Genomic DNA, 19,952 nt, shown 5'->3' with positions numbered 1-19,952 from the left:
GGCACTTGAGTACCAAAAACAAAAACAAAAAAGAAAAAGACGACACAGATGCTAGCAACAAGCTACAAGGAATGGGAAATGAAAGAGAACCCAGTTGGGGAGGAGATAGTAAACAAAAGGATAAAGTTGTACGGGTGCTGCGGATCCGCATTGTCCTTTGATTGTCTTTTTTTAAAAAGGACTACTATAAAGAAGTGAAGAAGTAAAAAGATAGAAAATGTAGACGACGACTTTGTGCGGGATGAAAGTGGTGTTACAGACGACAAAAAAAAGAACGTTGGGAAGAACACCGAAAAGAAAACCAGAGCACACAAGAGAGGAAAGCGTGCCACACTGCTTTTGATTTAACGCGGCTGTTCTGATGTTGACGCACAACGCAAAAACAAAAAGGCACCGCTAAAAGCACAGAGATCACTTTCCATCAATTTCAAGGTGGTTTTGTAAGTAGGCGGCTGAGGTCGACAAGGAGAAGACGCCGCACGCATTGCTTTTAAACACGTGAGACTGTTGCACACGACACGTCCTTCCTGTTTTCTTTTTTTTTTGGCTTTGCTTCTGAAAGTACAGTACAGAAGCACGAAATAATGAAACTAGCGGAAAAGTTGTGTGCGATGCCGAGGAGAACTAGGAATAACACGCCACGTAAACCACAGAGGGAAAGGGAAGGAAAACGAAAACAGCACGTGAGAACCAACAACGCCGTTCAAAAAAATGAGATGCTGTGGAGAAAGTTTTGAGTTACAATGTGCGACTGAAAGAGGGCTCATCATCACAGATGCCACCCCTAGCGGAAGTCGCAAGGGCAAGAAGACGGGGAGTAGTTGTGTTTTCCGATGCAGCGGTGATGCCTCTACGGCATCGTGTCAATCTCCCTGCTGCGTTCGAACACACGAACATACTTGTTGTTCCGCTTCACTTCGTCGGTAACGTCGAACTTCTGATCCTGCAAGTTCTCCAAGTGGAGCGCCTTGCAGACCGGTGTGCAGCGATGACGCTCGACGAACTTCGCAATGCCGCGCGCGCCGAAGTTGCCGATGCCGAGGCCCCGGCCGTCGTAGGTGTGGATCTCCAAGTCCGTCAGCTCGTTTTTCACGCCCTGAATGTCGCACAGCAGCAGGGCACCCTCGCTCTTCACGAGTGAGTAGTGCGACAGCGCCTCAACAGCCTCGAACACCTTCGTGCGCTCCCGCGCGGCGGCCGGGGTCAGACGGCTCTCGTTCGTTGGGTAGGCCTCCCCCATGTTTCCGTTGTACTTGGTAAAGCGCCCCTCCAGCCGCGGCTCGATGCTGAACATGACCCGCTGCGAGTCGGTGGTGCGGTACGAGAAGAAGCCCGTCCGCTTCGCCAGCAGCTGCGGGTTGAGGTCCGGCCGCTCGATGGCGACGACGGCGCTGCCCAGCACACGCAGCCACTCGCCGCAGCCCTCCTTCTTCTCGGCGTTGAAGTCGCGCACGAAGAGCGCCGAGAGCTTCTGCACCGTCACCTCCGTGAAGTAGTCCTTCTCCACCACGTCCTTTATCGTGCGGCGGTACATCTTCGCCACCATCACCGTCTCCTCGCACTCCTCGGGGTCGATGTCGGTCACCTCGAAGCACACACGCATGCCGCCCTGCCCAATTCCGCGTTCCGGCGCGACAATGCGCACAAACATGCGGCTCACCTTCCACGAGAGGGTGTTGATGTCGTAGTCGTACTTCGTGGCGGGGAGGATGTACTTCGTGTCGATGCCCCTTCTCTGCAGCTTGTTTAGATCCGCAAGCGTGAGGGGACGGCGCGGGCCGGAGTCGAGCACGCCGTTCTTCTTGGCCGGAGATTTCGGGATGGTGCCCTTGCCGGTGTGCACCCATGGCCGCAGCAGCAGCCCACCGTCCTCCTTCAGCGGCGACACCGCGGTCGAGGTGCTGTTCGAAGCACAGGCCTGCTCAGCGGAGGCGTTGTTCTCCATACTCGCCTCGCGCTGCTCCGAAGCGTAGCGACTTCCGATCTCCGACGGTGAACGCGGTGGCAGATTGAAGTCGACCTTCTCATCCTCCTGCAGTGTGTGCTGCTGGACAAGGTTGATGTACTTCATGAGGCGATTGTTGGAGATGTTGTACAGCTTCAGCCGCGGCGGTAGTGGCTCCATGCCGAGAAGGGCGCAGAGCGGGTTGCACGTGTGATGCTTCACCCAATGCCGAATGCCGCGCTCGCCGTCGTTGATCGTCTCAAAGCCACGGCCGTTGGACGTGTCGATGTGCGGGCGTGTGAGCAGCCCGTCCTTGCACTTGAGTTCGCAGACAAGGAGGTGGTTGCCGGACTTGTGCAACGTGAAGTGCGAAAAGGCGTCCACAACTTGGCGCAGTTCGCGGTCATCGAAGCCCTGCGCGTCCTTTGGCATCCCGCCTGCACCGGCGGGGCGCGGCGGCGCGTCGGACCGGAAGGTGGGCTCGAGGATAAACATGACATCGCCGGAGTCCGCCGTTGTGTGCGCGAAGAAGCTGTCGCAGCGCATGTGGGCCCTGAGGCTCTCTGGGATTTCCGACTGCGGCACACGCACCGCGTAGGCCGAGCGAAACTCCAGCTCGCGCTCGAAGACACCGTTCTTGCGGTAGCTGCGGAAGACCTGCCCAAGCGCCACGCACACGCAATACGCGTCGCCGACGTGATAATAGTCCGCATCCTTTGTGTCATGGCGCAGAATAAACTTCGCCCGCATCGGGATGGACGGCGCGCCCTCGTGCACCTCCTCAATCGTGAAGTACGCACTGCGCTCATCAGCCATGTCGGGTTTGTTCGGCGAGAGGACTGTCATCTTCATGGGCACCTTCTCCCATCTCGCCCGCGCTGGAAGAAAGACGTACTTGACGGCGTTCAACGTCACCGGGAAGGACGCAGACGCAACCGGCACCGCGTGCACGGCACCGACAGCAGAGACGAGGCTCTCCGACCTCTGCGAGAAGCTGTCAAAGTCATCCTCCGTCCGCTCCTCCGACAAGTCGTGCGCGCCGAGGTCGATGCGCACGACCACACGCATCTGCCGCACGGAGCGAAGGTAGTCGGTGTAGTGGTTGTCTGTGTTGGCGAGCGGATTGAATACGGCAGCGGCGCTGACGTCGACGGTGTCCTCGCACAGGCTGCGGATGCCAAGGGAACGGCAGGTATCTCCGCACCGGTGCCGTGCCACCCACTCATCAATCGCCTTCTTGCCACCGTCGCCCATGCGGAAGCCTTCGCGGTCAGTGGTGTGGAAAAGCGGATCGAGCAGGTAGCCGTTGCTGTGCAGGAAGCCGTGCATCACCATCTTGCCGCGGCTCTGCACGAAGGAGAAGTGCGAGAGACCGTCAGCGATGTCGGAGTAGACTTGACGCGGCCAGGCAAGGTCGCCTTGGGGGTAGCACTTGCCGTTGTCCACCTCCGGCGACGTGAAGGACGCGCCAACAGCCGCACAGGCAATCGTGTTCGGCTCCATGAAGAACAGCAGCTGGCGGGTATCTTCGGTGCGATAGGAGAAAAACCCTTTCCGCGCGCGGCGCATGGCTGGGTCGGCAATGGACTTCATGTTCAGCCGCACGACCACCCGATTCGTCAACAATGGCAGGCGGTACCTCGGGTAGCCGGGGCGGGGCTTCTGACGAGCGTAGTCGCGAGCAAATTCCTCGCAGAGCGCCTGCGCCTGTCCGAGACTGAAGTAGTCCGCCTCGGCCACATCAGCGACGTTGCGGCGGTACACCTTCGCAAACATCGGCGCCGCCGCTTTAATCGGGTCGAGCAGCTCGGCAGAAAAGATCGCGAAGTATTTGTCCTGACCCACGCCGCGGTTCGGGTGCAGAAGGCGCACCGTGATGTCGTGCGTCCGCCAGCGCATGTCATGATAGTCAAATACGTACTTCTGCCCCCTCACCAGCACCGGGGCCATGTCGCCCACACGGTACTCCATCGCAAGACGGGTGGCGTTCGTCTCCTTCGGTGCCGTCGGCTCAGCCGGCGGCGCGAGTGGAGAGGCGGCGTTCAGAGTCAGCAGGCTGCACGACGGGTTGTTCACCTCCTTCGGGCTGCTTGTGGAAACGTTCTCACTGCAGGAGCTATCTGCATCGGAGAACAGCTTCTGCTTCACTTTGCCGTTTCGGTTCGTGGTCTCCGTGACTGCCTCATCCGTACTCCCTGTAATGACGGACGCACTCGCTTTCTCGCTCTCCGGGTCGTTCTTCATCGATTGCTGTTGTGGCGGCCGCGCCGGAGGCGACGGTGGCTCCCGTGAAACCTCCGCTGCAGGAGACGGCGACCTCTTCCCCGCCTCCTGCGACTGTGTCTCTACCATCATCACTGCCGTCACCGGCTGATCGACATCCTCTTCTTCGTGGAAGTCCAGCGAGGAGTTCGGCGTGTCGGCCTCATGCACCACCTCCGTCGACTGCGTGTCGGTGCGGTACTCGAAGCCGCTGGACGCCGTCTCGGTGCGACGGTCACCCGTCTCCGTTGAGGAGTTCAGCATGGCCATGTCCAAGGGAACGAAGCTGGGCGGCGGCACCGGTTTCGGCTGCTCCGTTGCTGCGGTTTTGATGGAGATGGCGGCATAAGGAACGGACGGAGGTGCGTCACCGTTCTTGAACTGGTTCACCAGTGGGTTGTTCTTCGCGATGGGCGTCGGTGCTTTGTCCGCACTGCGGGGTTTGTCGGCCGCAGGAGAAATCGGCGCCTTCACGACCGTCCTTACCTTCTTTACCACTACTAGTTTATTGACCTCCTTTGGAGAATCCTTCTTACTTTCTATGTCCTTCGACATTGTAGCCGTTGACGATGCTGCAGAAGGAAAAGGGAAAAAAAGAAAACGAAGCACACCGACCCCAAAAGAAAAGGCGAAGCGAAAACGGTGAGACGGGAAGAGGAAGCAGGGGACACGGCACCCACACGAAGTCAGCACAACGAAAAAGATGAAGGCGTGGAATGAAACGAAGACGGTACGGGAGGCACAGGAAATAATAGGAACAGTACCGTACGCTCAGCGAAAAGGGAAAGGGAAAGGCAAGTCAATGATGTGGTTGATGTAGTTTTTTGTTCTTCTACTTCAGTAAAAAAAGAGCTAGGCGTCAACAAGAAGCTATCGGAGAAGGCAGAAGCAACGAAACAAGGAAGAAGGTACGCAACGGCAAACGACGAAATCGAACGCGCTCCGTCGCAATGTGATAAGGAGAAGGACACGCACGTGCAATGACCTACCTTTTCGGCGAGGGTGTCGTCGGTGCGACGCTGAAACTTGTACAGAAGTATTTTCCTGGCGATACTCCAAACCCCACGCACACAACGCCCAACACACACTCAGCGAGCAAAGCAACGTCTCCACTTCGCAAAACACCCCAACAGGAAAACCAGAAAAAATAGTATCCCGGTGTTATATCGCAAAAAAAAGAAGCTAAAAGAAAAATAGCGTTCTCCCGCTGAGTTCCTTTTACGCAAGCCGGATAACAGGTAAAAGCACCCAAAACCCTTGCCCGCGCAGAACTCCTTCACCGTAAACTAAGTGAACCCGATCTTTGAAACTCCCGTGTCTTTGTGGACTCACAAAGAGCAGAGGGCCAAAGAAGCCACACAAACGGCCTTGCAGGAGCGTGAATAGTAACAATAATAATAAAGAGAATAGATAAAAAGACAGAAGGCGGCAAAGACACTTCTCGGAGAAGAAACGAGTACGTAATTGCCTCTCGTAGTTTGTGCGTGTGTGCGTGTGTGCGTGTGTGTGTGTGGATGCGTGCGATGCCTGTACGATGCAGCACGACAGAAATCAAATACTTGAAAGAACGCGAAGATCAATGATGGAATTAGGAAACGGAGCGCTGGAGTAGAAACAAGGCCCCCAGAAAAGGCTGCGAAACAAATGGAAGTGACAACACTTTTCTCTGTGTGCGCGTACAGGTACAGGTGCTTTTCGAAGTGTTCTCTCACATCACCTGAGAGGTTCGAGAATCGTTGTGTTTCGCACACACACGATAAAGGAAAAACACAGAAGAGAGAACGGAGAAGAAGCAACACAAATGTTGATTAAAAAGACAGGCGACGGTGACGCACGGTGTGAAGAAAACTGAGCTGTACGCTATGGAGTCACAGCGAGTTTTCCTCTTCTATATATTTTATTATTATTATTGAAACGATTATGGGCGGTATGTGTCTTCCTTGTTCTTGTGACGACAGAGAGCAAGTAGTTTGCGTTCGCAGTCTCTTAATGAATCGAAAAAGAGAGACTGGGTTATGTTAGGCATCTGCAGTAACAGGGGAGGGGGAGAAGAAACAATAAGCGAAATGATGGAGCGGGAGTGCAAGAGAGAGAGAGAGAGCGAGAGAGAAGTGACGAATAACAGTGTATAGGCACCTTGTTCGAAACCAAGCAGCCCTGAGAGTGTTAGACATTTCGGCAAGGGGTTTTTTTTTCGATCAGTGCAGTGGCCGCTGTCGCGGCCTTCACGGCTTCGGAAATCGAGGAACGGGATCGACGCCGCTTTGCGCCAACGATGATGATTCCCGATCGGTTTCCTTTTACAATTTTCCTTTACAACGAGCTGGTACTGCGCTATTGTGGTGCGTACTTATCACCCTTAACAGTCATGTGAGACACACACACACACAACATCACTAATTCGTGCAGCGCATTGGAGGGACCATATCCGCATCGTTTAGAGTTTTCATTTTCGCCAACGAAACACGGCGTTCACCCAACACCTGCGGTGAAGTCCGTAGCTTCCGCGAGCAAAGTACAAAACAGAGATCAGAGTGCGACCTTACAATAAACACACTCGCACACTCATTTAAGAAAAAAAGAGAGCCTTCAAAGACGCTTTATTTCCCCATTCTGTCCTCTTTCTTTAACCGCCAACGCAACGAGGAAAGAGGGAAAGTGGAAAAAAGAAAAACACCCGAGCGTGTTGTTTTCACATTCCGCTGGCGTAGCGACAAACATGAGGATCAGAAAAGGTAGCAGTCGGACGTAACTGACTGTAAAAGGGCTCACAGAGCAAAACACAAAAAAAAAACAGTATATAGGTGTATAGATAAACCTAACCGTAGTGCAATAAGATCGCAACGGAAACGGAGGTCAGAAAGAAGAGAGAAACGAATGCGTTTACCGTCGTGCGTGGCGTTTATCCCGGTCAACATTCCGCTTTTGTTTTGTGATGTGGATGTTTTCTTTTTAGGGAAAAAAAGGCCCTCGTCTCCCTGTCTCAACGCATTTTCCTTAGACACCTGCGTACTTGTCTTGCGTTCAGCATCAAGGAGGCGACTATCGCAGTACCGTCTTCGTCCGTTTCCCACCCTTTCCCTTTCCTCAGACAAGCATTTCCATCATGTCGGCTACGGAAAAGCTTCCAGGCGCAATTGACTGTTCAAAACAGAAGAAAACTAAAAGAGCGGAATGAGCTACGAAAGGAGTTGGGAGAGGCGAATGGCGTAGTCCAGACGTTCCCCGTCCGTCATCTCCGACAGCGGCTTCGGCAACGGGACTAAGTCTTCCGGGAGAGTGGGGACCTGATTCCGTAAGTTAGACCGAAGAATCTTGTAGTAACTCGCTCGCCTCTCGACGTTGGGTTCCTTAGGCAGATGGTGCATGAGATCTTTCAGGGGTGTCAGGCGCAGTGCACGACACATATCGTTGCACACGTGCTTCTCCACCCACTTGTCAATGCCCTCCTGGCCCATGTTACCCATGCCCAGACCTTTACCGTCCTCCGTGTGAATCTGCGGATCCGTCAGGAAGTCATTCACGCCCTGCAGGTCGCACACGAGCATCGAGCCGCCGCTGTCTTGCAGCGTGAAATGCGAGAAGGCCTCGGCTGCCATGAGTACCTTGTGCCGCTTCTGCTCCATCTCATTGTCCAGCCGCTGCTCAAAGCCCTCGTACACCTCACCAAAGTTGTTCGTGTACTTGGTGAAATTGCCCTTCAGCCGCGGCTCCATCGTGAAGATGATGTCGCGTGTGTCCGTCGTGCGGTACGAGAAGAAGCCGGTGCGCTTCTTCTGGTACTCCTCGGGCAGGTCACGCGGGCGGATGCGCACCGTGTCGCACTGAAGGAACGAGATCACAAAGCGGTCCACGCCTTTTGCGAGTTCGGCCTTGTTGAACTTGTCAGCGAAGACGCCGCACATACACTGCGCCTCGCCCTCGTTGAAGTAGTCCTCCTCGACGATGCCCTCCAAGTTGTGGCGGAACATCTTCGCCACCATCGGCGTGCCGGCGCCCTCCTCGTCTAGGTCGTCCACCACAAAGCACACACGCATCGCCCCCTGGCTCACACCACGGTTCGGGTGCAGCACGCGGATGATCGTGTCGACCTCCCTCCACGTGCACGTCTTCACGTCGTAGATGTACTTGCGCGCCGGTAAAACGACATTCGGGGCATCTGTGGGTAAGTGGTCCGGGCTCTCGTGCGTGTTCATCGGCGGTGACCAGGTTTTGGTGATCGCCTGCGCCGACCCGCTCTGCGGTGCCGGGGAGCGTGCGTTGATCCTGACCTTGTCCTCCATCAGCGGCTCCCGTAGGGGTGGTGAGAGAGTGAGACTTGCTGCGGCAGGTGTGTGCGTGGCAGTGGCAACAGCCGTGGCAGCGGCGGCAGCGGACGAGGTCATTGGGTCGGTGTGATGCTCCTTCTGCGGGGGCAGCGGCTTGGGAGAAGGGGTGCGCAACTTTGCTTCCTTCGCCGTCACATCAGCCGCTGAGGCGGTCTTAAGCAGCGGCTTCATTTTGTTGACCGCCGCCAACGACGACTCTTGAAGGGAGGGCGATGATCTCCGCTCCAACGATGTGTTCCCTGGCGACGTGCCGGCCTTCTTGGGCTGCGCGGCGACGGCAGAGTGAGCCGGGGCCTTCTTGTGGATCAGGCCACCCCCAGCGCGCGACAGTGCGACTTCTGCGCGCGTCGCTTTCTTCCGCGGTGCAGGCACGTCGTTGCTTTTTGGGACCTTCTGCACAGTCGGCAGCGAGGTGGCAACAGGCGTGCAGGAAGGCGATGTGCCGCGGGACGCCGAACTGCTTAGCAACTGGCTTCCGCTCTCGTTACTGCACCCCGATTGGGGGGCGAGAGCAGTCGGGCTCTCAACACCGTTTTTTACGGCGAGTTCCGTCACGAACTCCGCGTGGTGCCTGTTCTGCGGAGGCCAAGTAAACATAGCAGGGCGTGTTGAGGCGAACACATCCTCGTGGTTCGTCTCCTGCCCTTGACGAGCGCTGACGCTGCGTGGCTCCTTGTCGGGTCGCGAGGGCGAGCTCAACGCGCGAGACGGCATGATGTGATATTCGGATTCAAAGAAAAAAACAAAAAGGATGTAATTAATGTAAAACCTAACTTGAGTTATTTTCTTAATTTTACGGACAAGAAACGCTGGAAGGAAACAGTGGATGAGTGCTGGTACAACAGCTTCAGCCACAAATAGGTAGGCAACAAAGACACAAGTAAATTAGAGCAAATAATTTTTTTAATGATGAAAAGGGAGCTTCTCCAGAAAAAGAAAAACCGGTGAGTGTTATTAAAACAAAAAAAAACAGGAAGAGAAGCCACAGCTACCGGATGTTTCTCACCTAGGAGACTTTGGACGCAGAGGAAAAGGCAAAAAGCAGGCACAGGGGATAAGATCACACCCGTGCGTGAGGCGGGGAAACGCGAAAACCCAATAACAAGTGAACTCTCTCAACTCTACAGGGAAAGTTGATTCACGGTGAGCCACGTTTCGCGAAAGGAGAAAAAAAAAGGATGTTTGAGGCAAGGAGTTTCCTTTATGACCCGCCCCCCGTATTTTTTTTGCTGTACACAGTCAAGAGTGAGACAAAAGAAAACGGAAGCAAGACAGAAAGAAAACAGGAGCAAAATCTAAACACAAAACTCAAAAAAAAAGTATTTTTGGCTTTCTTTACAAAAAAAAATCGAGCAAGTATCATACAAAGCAAAAGATCAAGGGAGGTGTTCAATCAATCGTGTGGAAGACACACAGCCAACGCATCCGCAATTCGAAGAATAAGGTTAAAGAGAGAAAAAAAACACGGGTCAGCGATGGACGAATCGTAGAGGTCTAGAGGCTGAGCGACACGAGAGATACAGTTAATATATATATACGAATGTGTGTGTGTGTGTGTGTGTGTGAATAGATGACGGTGCAAATGTTGTTCGTAAAACGAGTTTTTATGTGGTTGCGGTTCGAATGCAAAACGAGATGCTGTTTATCCACTAGGACAGCGACAACGACAAAAAAAGAACGGCAGAAGAGAAACGATAGCAATCAGGATCTTCTGACTTTTTTTTCTGCAGCAATTGAAAGAGAACGGCTGTGACATGGCAACATTTATAAACGTCGGCCAAGCGTGAAAACTTTAGGAGGTGAAGAACGCGAGACAGCAACGCTACGACGTTGGCACCGGTTGTGATCCTCTCCACCCAGTGCATCTTCTTTCCGTTTGCTTGCTATGTTTGTACCGCTGTCAGCGTGGCTACACAAGCCGGTTGGTCAATCGAAACAACAAATCGTTTCTTTTCTTCTCCGCACGTTTCCATCATTGTAACTTCGCTTCACGCAGTTTGCAGCGTTGGAGGGGGGGGGGAATGGATCACGATAACGAGCACAAAGAAGATTTTCGCCCATTCGGTGTTCGTTTCTTTTCTTTTTGGTTGTTACGGTTGTTATTGTTGTGTGTGTGCGTTGCTGTGATAGATTTTTGTTGAAGGTATTTTGTGCCCGAAAGAACACTTCGTTTGCTTGTAAGAAAACTGTGCAAACCTTTCAGCGCGCTCCGATGTATTCGCTAAAACACAATGAAGGTGATGATCCATCTCCTTCTCACCCCCATCGTCTCCATTTCAGGTGAACGATGCACCGCAGCACAAAACACTTTTATTGCTGCCAAAAAGAGGCCGAAAAACAAATCCTCTGTCCACACGCCTCAGTTGCGCAGTTGATCGTGGATGCTCCAGAACTGCTTGCCGCTGTCAATGGTAGCTTTGAACTTTGTGGCCAGCAAAATCGTTCCACTCAGACGGCGGTGCAGCGAGTAAATCGGTGTCGGCGGCGGACGCAGACGCAGCCTCACCATGGTTGGAACATAGGACTGGATCATTTTGGGCAAGTTCTGCGCCGCAAAGTCGAAGGGTTCGTCGCGCTTTTCGAAGGGCTTGCCCAGTAAGAGCACACTCGCGCAGTGGGCGTCCAGCATCTCTTTCGCCTCACCCCCCGTGAGGAACCCAAGCCGGACGCTCTTGTCGATAATCGTGGGGCAGTCCCCGATTGCAGCAGCCGTCACGACATCTAGGTAGTCTGACAAAAAGTCATCCGCGTACTCGCGCGACGCGCCGAAATCCAGTAAGTACACCTTCTGATCGCTCGCGTTGTACAGGAAGTTGGAGAAGTTTGGGTCGGTCTGCATGAACTTCCACAGAAACAGCTCCTTCAGCGTCAGCGACATCAGCTGCTCGGCGATGTAGTTGCGCAGCTCCTGCGGCACATCCTCGCGCTTCCCCAGCTGATCGATCGGCACGCCGCGGACGTACTCGCTCACCAGCACTTGATCCGTCGAGATGGACTCGAACACCTTTGGAACGTAGAAGAGCTGCGAGAGATGGCGATCATCGGCGACCAGCTTGCGGTATTTGGTCTGTTTCGCCGCCTCCAGTTTGTACTGGCATTCTGAGCTCAACTCGCTGCGCAACTCTTGCAAAATCCTATCCACGAACATGCCCGGTGGCAGCACACCGACCGACATGAGCATCTTCAGGTTTGCCACGTCGGAGTCAATGCTCTGCGCTACACCGGGGTATTGCACCTTCACCGCCACCTCCACCGGTGGCTCGCTCGGGTCCGTCCCGGCAGCACCGGGCTTCAGCATGGCGCGGTGCACCTGCCCAATACTCGCCGCCGCGACCGGCGTTTCATCGAAGGTGTCAAACAGTTCACTACGCCAGTGCATCGAGCCGAACTCCTTCGCCAGCGTCCGGTCCAGCTGCGCCGGCGGCATCGCGAAGGCTTGGTCGCGCACCCGCTCAAACAGCGACGTCACGTGCGGCGGGATCGTGCTCGCATCTTGGATGCTCAACATCTGCCCGAGTTTCAGCACCGCCCCGCGCATACGGCAGAGGGTGTCCACAATGTGTTGATGCCCGCGCTCGGATAAGACGCTCCCCACCGGCGTACCTCCCACCAGTTTCTCCCAGCCCAGCTGCATAAACAGCGACGCAAAGCCGGCAGCCCGCCCGACGCGCGACGACGGCACGTGCTTGTAGCGCACATCCTTCACCACGGAGGGCTTTGACAAATCCGCCTGGAGCGTTTCTGGCAGTGCAAACGACGTTCGGGCTGGGAAAGTCGCAGCAGTGGTGGAAGAAGAGGAAGGTGTGTCAGCCTCAGCGGACGCATAGGAGCCAGTAACATCATTCCCTACACTGGTGCTTGCCAGCGCCGCCATCAGCACTCGTTGTGCGCCGCGTGCGATGTTGCACAACGCGGCATCGTGGCACACGACAGAGCGACGCATGGGCAGCGTGCTTGTCGAGAGTTTTCAGAAGGCCAAGAAGAATGAGTCGGATGCACCGTATCACCGCCGTTTGAGAAGAGGAGATGGTGCACGACCGGACAAAAAAAAAAGAGGAGGGTACGTGACGCAGTGTATGGAATTGCTGGCGGGTTTGGTGCGTTGTGGCGGAGTGGCGGTTTTTTTTTATTGTTAGATGCGCATCGCAGCGTCGCGGGGAGGTGGGGGGCAGGGGTGCGTAACGTGAAGATAGTCAGACGGGGAGAGAGAAGGCAACGAATTCGACAACAAGGGTAAGAGAAAACGTGAGCTCCTTTTTTGCTTTGGTAAACAGAGATTGTCCACTACGAATTCGCCTCAACCACAACGAGATTCACTCTGTAAAAAAGAAACTCCGCCTCTGCTCCCTCAACGTAAGTCGTTTGCAAAGGGAAAAAAGCTGTGCAAGGAACTAGCAGACCTCAATCTAGATCTTTTTTTATTTAAGAGAAAGGTCTTTGGGCTCTTCCGGATCCTTTACAATTCAATACACAAGAAAAGCAAGCACGGTTGTGGCGGAGAAAGTGCAATCGGACCTGTTCTCTCGTTGCACCGCATCCCCTCCCCCTCCCCCTCCCCCTCCCCCTCTCTCTCGTTGCTTTCCTGCCTTCAATGCCCAATACCTTAGAAGTTATCTTTTGTTGTTATTAACAGCTTCGACGCTGAGAAAAACAGTTCATCACTTCTCATACACAACCACGTACGCGAACAAGCACTTGGAGAACGAAAAGAAAAAAAGGTTTAAACAGCCATAAATTCTGCCATTACCCGAAAACATAATGTGACGTCAATAAATTGAACCCGCACACACACACACACACACACACAAAGCTCACAGTAAGACAAATCTCACCGCCATTTACTTCGCCGCCTCGCCGTTGAGTCCCCAGCAGTCGAGAGGGCCACGATAAGCAGGAAACAACACCACAAACAACAAAAAACACATTAGTGATGTTTCCTTTACAGTTTCGAATTTTTGCCGTAGTTCTGCTCTCGGATGCGCTTGTTCAGCTTCAAGTACCACTCTGCAATGCCCACCTTGGACGGACCCTGCACGTTGTCCACGACGGCGCTGACGTACTTTAGAAACTGAAATTGAACGTTGCCGGAGCCGCGAAGGTGCTCCACTTCGATCGCCTCTATCGAGGCGCACACACGCTGGATCACCGCTGTGTTGGTGCACTGCAGTAGATTGCACAGCCCTGAGAAGTACGCCATGAAGAGGTCACGCGCCTTCCTCACGTAGCCGGGTGTGCTGTTCCACAATAGGCAGAGACGATCGAAGAGGGCGGACACGACAAGCAAGGCGGCACTGGTAGGGGTGACTTTTCGTAGGGCTGCACGCTGCGTTGGGGAAAGCCTTGACAAGAACTCCGTAACGGCCGCCAGCGACGGCGTTGCTGGCACATCGCCCTCAACGACGGCGTTCTCCTCGAAGAGACGCGCGAGGGCGGTAGAGTCGCAGCTCTCAATGCCGCGGCAGGCCGTGCGGACCCACCGCGCGAAGTGCTGCACGACGGCCACCGACAACGGCGGGTACGTCGACGCGCGCGCCACGACGCTGCCGCGGCGGCCGCCGGCGCTCTCCAGCTCGACGCCTGGGATGTACAGTGCGATGTACGTTGGGACAAACAACGGGCTCACGTACTTCTCTGCGCGGAAGGCGGCGATGAAGAAGTCGTGACCGGCGTTGGCCAGCGCGGCGCTGAAGCGATTCGTGATGGCCGGCACGGCAACGTCTACCCAGTGACGCAGCATCAGCTCATCCGACACCGCATTCGCCGCACTCGCCGTCGCCATGGAACGCAGGTACGCCTCGAAGAGTGCGAGTCGCAGGCGGTTCGCTTGTCCAGCCGTCGTGCTCATCGGGACGAGCTGCCGGCGCAAAAGGTCGTTCACCGTCGCCGAGTTCATCTGCTGGGGCACCGCAGCGAGAGTGTTCTGCATGAGGGCAATAAGCCGCGCTGTCGCCTTGTGCTCTGCCTCCGTAGCGTGGGGAGAGAGGGGGTAGTAGGCGCGCAGTGCAAAGAGCTGGGCTACGGTGGGCAGCATATCCGTTGATGATATGTGGGCGAACAGCTCCGCCGAGGAGAGCGCCACGAAGATCAGTCGCACGGTGGTCAACGTCACGGCTCGAAAGCCTTCTGGAAAATTCTTCGCCCGCACCCGCGCAGCCTCTGGTGTGTGTTTCAAGACGTCTTCGTTGCCGTTGAAAAGAAGCCGCACGTCGCGGCTCAGCAGCGTAAAGAGGGCCGTCATTGGCGTTGGGGGCTGCGGAAGAGCCGGCAGAGGTGTGAGACCTTCAGCCGTGGGAACCGGTGGGAGAGGTCGCGTGGACGACACGCCTTTGTCCTCGCTCGCCACGTTCGAGGCGCCGGTGCTCCTCGCAGCGATGCCCTCCGCCGCCTCCCGGGCGTCCTCGCGGGTGTTCTGCACCGCGTTCCACACGCACAAGTCCACCAATGTGTCGGTGCGCAGGCCACCGCTGGCGTACAGCTGGTTCACCTCCTTCGCGGTGGTCGCCTGCGAGCACAACGGGAGCTGGAAAATGTGCTTCGACAGTGACTCGTACAGCGATATGGTCGACGGCGTGGAGAGCAGCGAGTGGGGCACGACGGCACCCGACGAAGTCGGCACCGTGTAGCAGCAAGCCATGAGCAGCCGCAGGAACGACGGCACCAGCACGTCCGGTTCGCTGGACAACCTCGTCTGCTCTGCGCGACGCGCCAGATCTGCCTCGTTCGTCAGATCCGCCTCCGGCATCCCTTGCACGGCAGCCAGCACGAGCAGTTGGTAGTAGGACAGCAATCGCGGTTGGGTGGGGCTCGTGCTTGCGCTGCCGCCGTCGTTATCGATCCAGTCGTGCTGCACCTGCGCCGCAACCGCCCGACGGAGAGCCTTCACGTAGGCCTCCTCCTCCGCTGTGCCGCTGCCGGTCGTCGTCAAGCACCGCTGCAGCGCTGCCTGGATGCGACGGAAGACCAGGAGTTGGCCGTAGGCGCAGCTGCCCTGGCGATCAACAGCGGTGTGCGCCTGTCCCGCAGCAACCTCCTGCACCCCAAAGTACAAGAGGCGGAAGACGCGCCACTGATAGGGCGGGCGGGTCGCCAGCCGCGTGATAAGCAGTCGAGCGGCGACCTCCTCGACGTTGTCGAAGTCGCGGCGGCGCTGCAGCAGTGCAAAGAGCAGCAAGTAGATGGAGACGCCGTAGCTCTCCGTCACCTGCAGCCCCAACGCACTCGCCTTCCACGCGTCGATGCCGTGGAAGTACCGCAGAATGGGACGGGCGTCACTGCCCTGTCGGGCCGTGAGAGCCGCGAGCAACACCATGACAGAACTCAGGGCAGTCTCCGTGGTGCGGATGAGATGGTGACCGACATTGCTGTACGCTGCGAGGGCATTCAAGACGGCACCGCCAGCGCCGACCGGCGTCGAAGGAGACTCGCCCGCCTCACACAGAAACAAACGGGTCAGCAGACGTGCTAGTCGCGACACGCTGTCGACATCGACCTGCGCCACGCGCCGCGCATCCCGCACCTCGGCCCGTGCGTCGGGGCTCTCAAACGCGCGCAGCAGAGCCGTTACGCGGAACACCTGCACGAGGTGCTGATACACCGCCGCGTACACGTCCGCCAACGTGTTCAGCTTGTCCGGCACTTCCGCCGTACCTGTCCCCTTTGCCGCCGCAGAGGGAGGAGTAGAGGAAGTGGCCGAGGGGACGGGCTTGGTTGCTGCATCAACAGCGTCGGCGTAGATCTCATTTAGGCCAGGAGCCTCCACCTTCGCCGCGCGCATCACCCGCTCAATATGACGCTCGGCATGCTGCACCATACCCCACAAGATGCTCGTCAAGGCACGGACGTCGTAGTCCAGGTCCTTGTGCGTAGCCAACGCTTCCGCGTGCTCGACCAGAAAACTCAGGTCCCTGGGAGAGATCAAGTGAATCGCTTCGGGATGGGCGTATATTTGCGGTGACCCGCGCACCTCCGCCACACCGCACGCGTTGAGGACGCCTTTGAGGCGCTGTAGGTCTATCGCGTTGAGGCGCTTCGCCCCGCCCACCGCACTTCGCATCGCGCCGCCGTCCACTACAGCAACGAGGGACGTCATTTTGCAGTTTCAAAGCTTCCTCGGTAAGTGTATCTTCTACTTCGCGTTTGCCACTCCGAGTCGAGAAAGAAATTTCGACCTTCAAGTCGGCAGTGAAGAGTCTCGAAGAAGAGAGGGACTAGAATGTAATCGGTAGTGATTAGATAATGGAAACGATATCAGTTCAATCTCACCCGTGTCTTTCTTTGCGACAACTTCAAACAAACAAACAAAAAGCGATGGCTTTCTCCCAATAGTACAGAAGTTAAATGTAGGTGTTAAACAGATCTTTTTGTTTTTTGGTGTAAATAAGGAGTGTATTAGAGAGAAGGAGCTGTGCAACGCCTCCTCTGTTTTTCTTTTCGTTTTTGTTTTCCCTTCTGCAGCTTCTCTGTGAGAAGACGAATGTACGACGAAACAGACAGCTGCCATGCGCCGAGCAAGCAAAAGGAGGGAGGTGAAAATTGAGGAAAAAAAGAAATGAAGCTGTAACGCAGTTTTTTGTCGCCAAAGAAAAAACAAAAATTGATCCTTCGTGTGTAGAAAGCTGTTTTCTTCTTTACGGAGACGGATGAACGGCAGCAATGCACACCTGCACAACACCACCCGTTGGAGGCCGTTAACAAGAAGGACGTTCCGCCAAAATAAGGTATCCTTGCAGGCAGCACGCTCAGCAAGGAGGAGAAAAGAAAGAGAGGAGGGAGCATACTTATGCATTTTCCTGCGTCTCGCGTGATTTCATTCCGCTTTTCTTTGTTCAGATTTTGGGGTAAAGTGAAAATGAGAAAAAGAAAGGAAACAAAGGGAAACCGCAAAAGGAGACCCGTGAGAGTTTTGCTTTGCTTTGCTTCACCTGCAGCACCGCGGCAAGTTGCTCACGAGACGGTCAGCGCGTTGCGTCTGCGGCAGACCGCCGCTGCGGCCCTCAAGCAACGAAAACCGAAACGCAATACAGAAGACGCAGCGGACAGACACAAAAGCTGCCCAACGCAGAAAGACACACAGAGAGACACACGCAGACCCGCGTCGTCATCGCACTTAGACGTGGCGGAAGGCCTTGCGCTTGTACGAGTGACCCGGACGGCGACCGCGCTTCGTCTCCTTGCCGCGGTTGGTCGCGTGCGGCTTGGCGTGGCAGCCGGGCACACCCGACGCACCGAAGTGCTTGACGGACTCGCGGCCCGACTTGCGTCCGCGCATCAGGTAGGTGTTCTTGCCCGTCGGGGCGATCATGGCGAGCTGATCGAAAGTCAGGCACTCGCCGCCGGCGGCCACGATGCTCTGGCGAGCAGCCTTGGAGAAGCGCAGCGCGCACACGCGCAGGGCCGGGATGCGGGCCATGCGCACATCATCCAGCACGTCACCGACCACCACAGCGATCGGGGCCTTCTTGCTCTTCTCCGTGAAGACGGCCTTGCGCTTCATGACGACGGCGATGCGGCTCAGCGAGATGGGAGCGCGGTTGCTGCGGCTCTTGATCAGGCGCTGGTACACGACCTTGTTGAATCCCGAGTTCGTGCGCTTCGCGAGGAACTTGTACAGCTTGATCAGAAGCTTGATGTAGGGGTTCGACGAGTACGTGTGGTGACGAATCACACGGCTCTTCTTCGAGATACCGGTCAGATCAACGCCCATGATTGCGACGAGGCAAGTAAAACTCTTTCGAAGGAAGAAAACAAATAAGAAGACGAGAGAGCAACCGTTTTGTAGACGTGTTACATGGAGAACACAAGGCAGAGTGATGATCAGAAAAAAATGGGGGGAGGGAAGCCGAGGAGTTGAAAGAAGCGCTGCGGGGTGTGGCATCTTTTCCTTCTTGATGGTCTACGTCAACGTCATGCATTTCAGTTCATACGAGCAGAGAGTAGAGCAGGCACCTGCTCTATGCAGATACTTCTTTCTTTGTGGAGGCCGCTGAATACCAGTACCACGGCGTTGAAATCGTTGTCGTCGTCGTCGTGGAGGGCGAGACAGACGAGAAAGTCAGAGCACGTTCTTGGCGCCAACGCCCCTCCCCGCACCTTCACCAAAAAGTCGTCTGTTTCTGCAAAAGCCATCTAGACTGTTTTTTCTTGTTTTGAGTTTCCCTTGCTAGTACTCGTGATTCAGCAATCACACCCAGCAGCGGGCAAATAATAACATATATACATGAAAAAAAAAAAACCCAGCCACCCGTAAGCCGGATACCGTTCCTTTAAGAAGCGAAGCATTATGATAGAACCAACCAAAAAAAAAAACAGCGCGTTCGCAAAAGGAAAAAAGGAAACGCGTACAAATCGACACTGGCATTTACGCGTGCACCCCCAAGAAAGCTGCGGTGATTCATCGGAGAAGAGCAAGAAATAGAAGCGAGAAATAGAAGGCACGTTTAGGAGAACCCGCGGTAGCGCACGGAGTCCATGCCTTGCAACTGGTTCTTCAGGCCATGCGGGTTCGCCCACTCGCTGTTGCCGAACGAGATGTCCTCGTCCTCCACCAACTTCTTCATTTCCTCCTGCTTCCGGTAGTAGTGCTGCATCAACTCCGTCTGCGCCTTTGCGTCGATCACCGGCTCACGCGGCGGCGTCGCACCGCCTTCGGGGGCCAGCTTCACCGTGAGTTTCGTCTTCTCGTTTTTGCCGACATACTTCACGAAGTCAGCCTCACGTGCGAGCGGCTTCGCACTCCACCACATCACCGACTTGCCGGACAAAATATTGTCGTTGCTCGCGCCGTCATCGATTATGCTGAGAATGCGGTGCGCCTTCGACTTCTCCGCATCGGTGGCGTCGTCATCATCCAGCACCGCCGCCAGTCGCTTGCACGCGTCGGTGCCGCTGCATTCGGCGGGGAAGAGAATCATCGCCCCGCCCTTGAACGCCTCAACGAGGGCGTCTAGCTCGTCCTGCGTGCACACTTGACGCCGCTCCGTTCGCTCCAATGCGAGGTACCGCTCCGTGTCTCCGATGGGACCCTCGAGGTAGTGCTGCTGGGTGTCGTCCACCATGTGGTCCTTCAGCATCTGCCTCGCGGCGGTCATCATCCACGTCAGTCGCACCCGCGTATTTTGCATGTGCTGCAGGGCATCCGTGGCGACACCGATGTTCGTTGCCGCCGGCACGGACGCGATGAAGGCGTCGTAGTCCTTGCTATACTCCTCCTTGGGGAGTCGCTTGCACTCCAAAAGCACCATCGTCGTCTTAATTATAAAAGAGTGTAAGTACACAAATAAGCACAAGTGAACAACACCGAATATGCGGGGCAATGAATCAGCGACGAGAGCGAAGAGAACAGCAATGTAAGAAAACGAATGAACCGCTCTCTCTCTCTCTCTCTCTCTCTATATATATATATATATATATATATATAT

The 19,952-nt window shown here is 55.5% G+C and overlaps 6 protein-coding genes across 6 annotated transcripts in view; all 6 read right to left on the bottom strand.

Annotated features, from left to right (window-relative positions):
* Positions 1 to 850: 850 nt before the first annotated feature.
* On the bottom strand, positions 851 to 6,235 carry ABB37_03862 (elongation factor-2 kinase efk-1b isoform-like protein; the record flags this gene model as incomplete). Its single annotated transcript, XM_015801329.1, has 1 exon — positions 851 to 6,235. The coding sequence occupies exon 1, from the start codon at positions 4,760 to 4,762 to the stop codon at positions 851 to 853; it is 3,912 nt and encodes a 1,303-aa protein (XP_015659949.1). The 5' UTR covers positions 4,763 to 6,235.
* A 1,151-nt stretch (positions 6,236 to 7,386) lies between these two features.
* ABB37_03861 (elongation factor-2 kinase-like protein) lies at positions 7,387 to 10,186 on the bottom strand (the record flags this gene model as incomplete). Its single annotated transcript, XM_015801328.1, has 1 exon — positions 7,387 to 10,186. Exon 1 carries the CDS (start codon positions 9,247 to 9,249, stop codon positions 7,387 to 7,389), a length of 1,863 nt encoding a protein of 620 aa, XP_015659948.1. The 5' UTR covers positions 9,250 to 10,186.
* A 708-nt stretch (positions 10,187 to 10,894) lies between these two features.
* On the bottom strand, positions 10,895 to 12,622 carry ABB37_03860 (putative mitochondrial ABC1 protein; the record flags this gene model as incomplete). Its single annotated transcript, XM_015801327.1, has 1 exon — positions 10,895 to 12,622. The coding sequence occupies exon 1, from the start codon at positions 12,476 to 12,478 to the stop codon at positions 10,895 to 10,897; it is 1,584 nt and encodes a 527-aa protein (XP_015659947.1). The 5' UTR covers positions 12,479 to 12,622.
* An 852-nt stretch (positions 12,623 to 13,474) lies between these two features.
* On the bottom strand, positions 13,475 to 17,030 carry ABB37_03859 (hypothetical protein; the record flags this gene model as incomplete). Its single annotated transcript, XM_015801326.1, has 1 exon — positions 13,475 to 17,030. Exon 1 carries the CDS (start codon positions 16,622 to 16,624, stop codon positions 13,475 to 13,477), a length of 3,150 nt encoding a protein of 1,049 aa, XP_015659946.1. The 5' UTR covers positions 16,625 to 17,030.
* Positions 17,031 to 17,641: 611 nt separating this feature from the next.
* ABB37_03858 (putative 60S ribosomal protein L18) lies at positions 17,642 to 18,238 on the bottom strand (the record flags this gene model as incomplete). The annotated part of the gene is made up of 1 exon (XM_015801325.1): positions 17,642 to 18,238. The coding sequence occupies one exon, from the start codon at positions 18,236 to 18,238 to the stop codon at positions 17,642 to 17,644; it is 597 nt and encodes a 198-aa protein (XP_015659945.1).
* Positions 18,239 to 18,971: 733 nt separating this feature from the next.
* Positions 18,972 to 19,952, bottom strand: part of ABB37_03857 (hypothetical protein) — a gene marked incomplete at its 3' end in the record, with an annotated part of 2,089 nt that continues 1,108 nt past the window's right edge. The window contains exon 1 of the mRNA XM_015801324.1: positions 18,972 to 19,952. This exon is cut by the window's right edge and continues 1,108 nt beyond it. Within this exon, the coding sequence (XP_015659944.1) occupies positions 18,972 to 19,775 (804 nt within the window). The 5' untranslated portion in view covers positions 19,776 to 19,952.

The sequence above is a fragment of the Leptomonas pyrrhocoris genome (genome assembly GCF_001293395.1).
Source record: "Leptomonas pyrrhocoris isolate H10 chromosome Unknown, whole genome shotgun sequence".
In the NCBI taxonomy this organism is placed as follows: Eukaryota; Euglenozoa; class Kinetoplastea; order Trypanosomatida; family Trypanosomatidae; genus Leptomonas; species Leptomonas pyrrhocoris.
The sequence above is the reverse complement of the archived record's forward strand: the minus strand, read 5'-3'. Positions and strand labels throughout refer to the sequence as shown.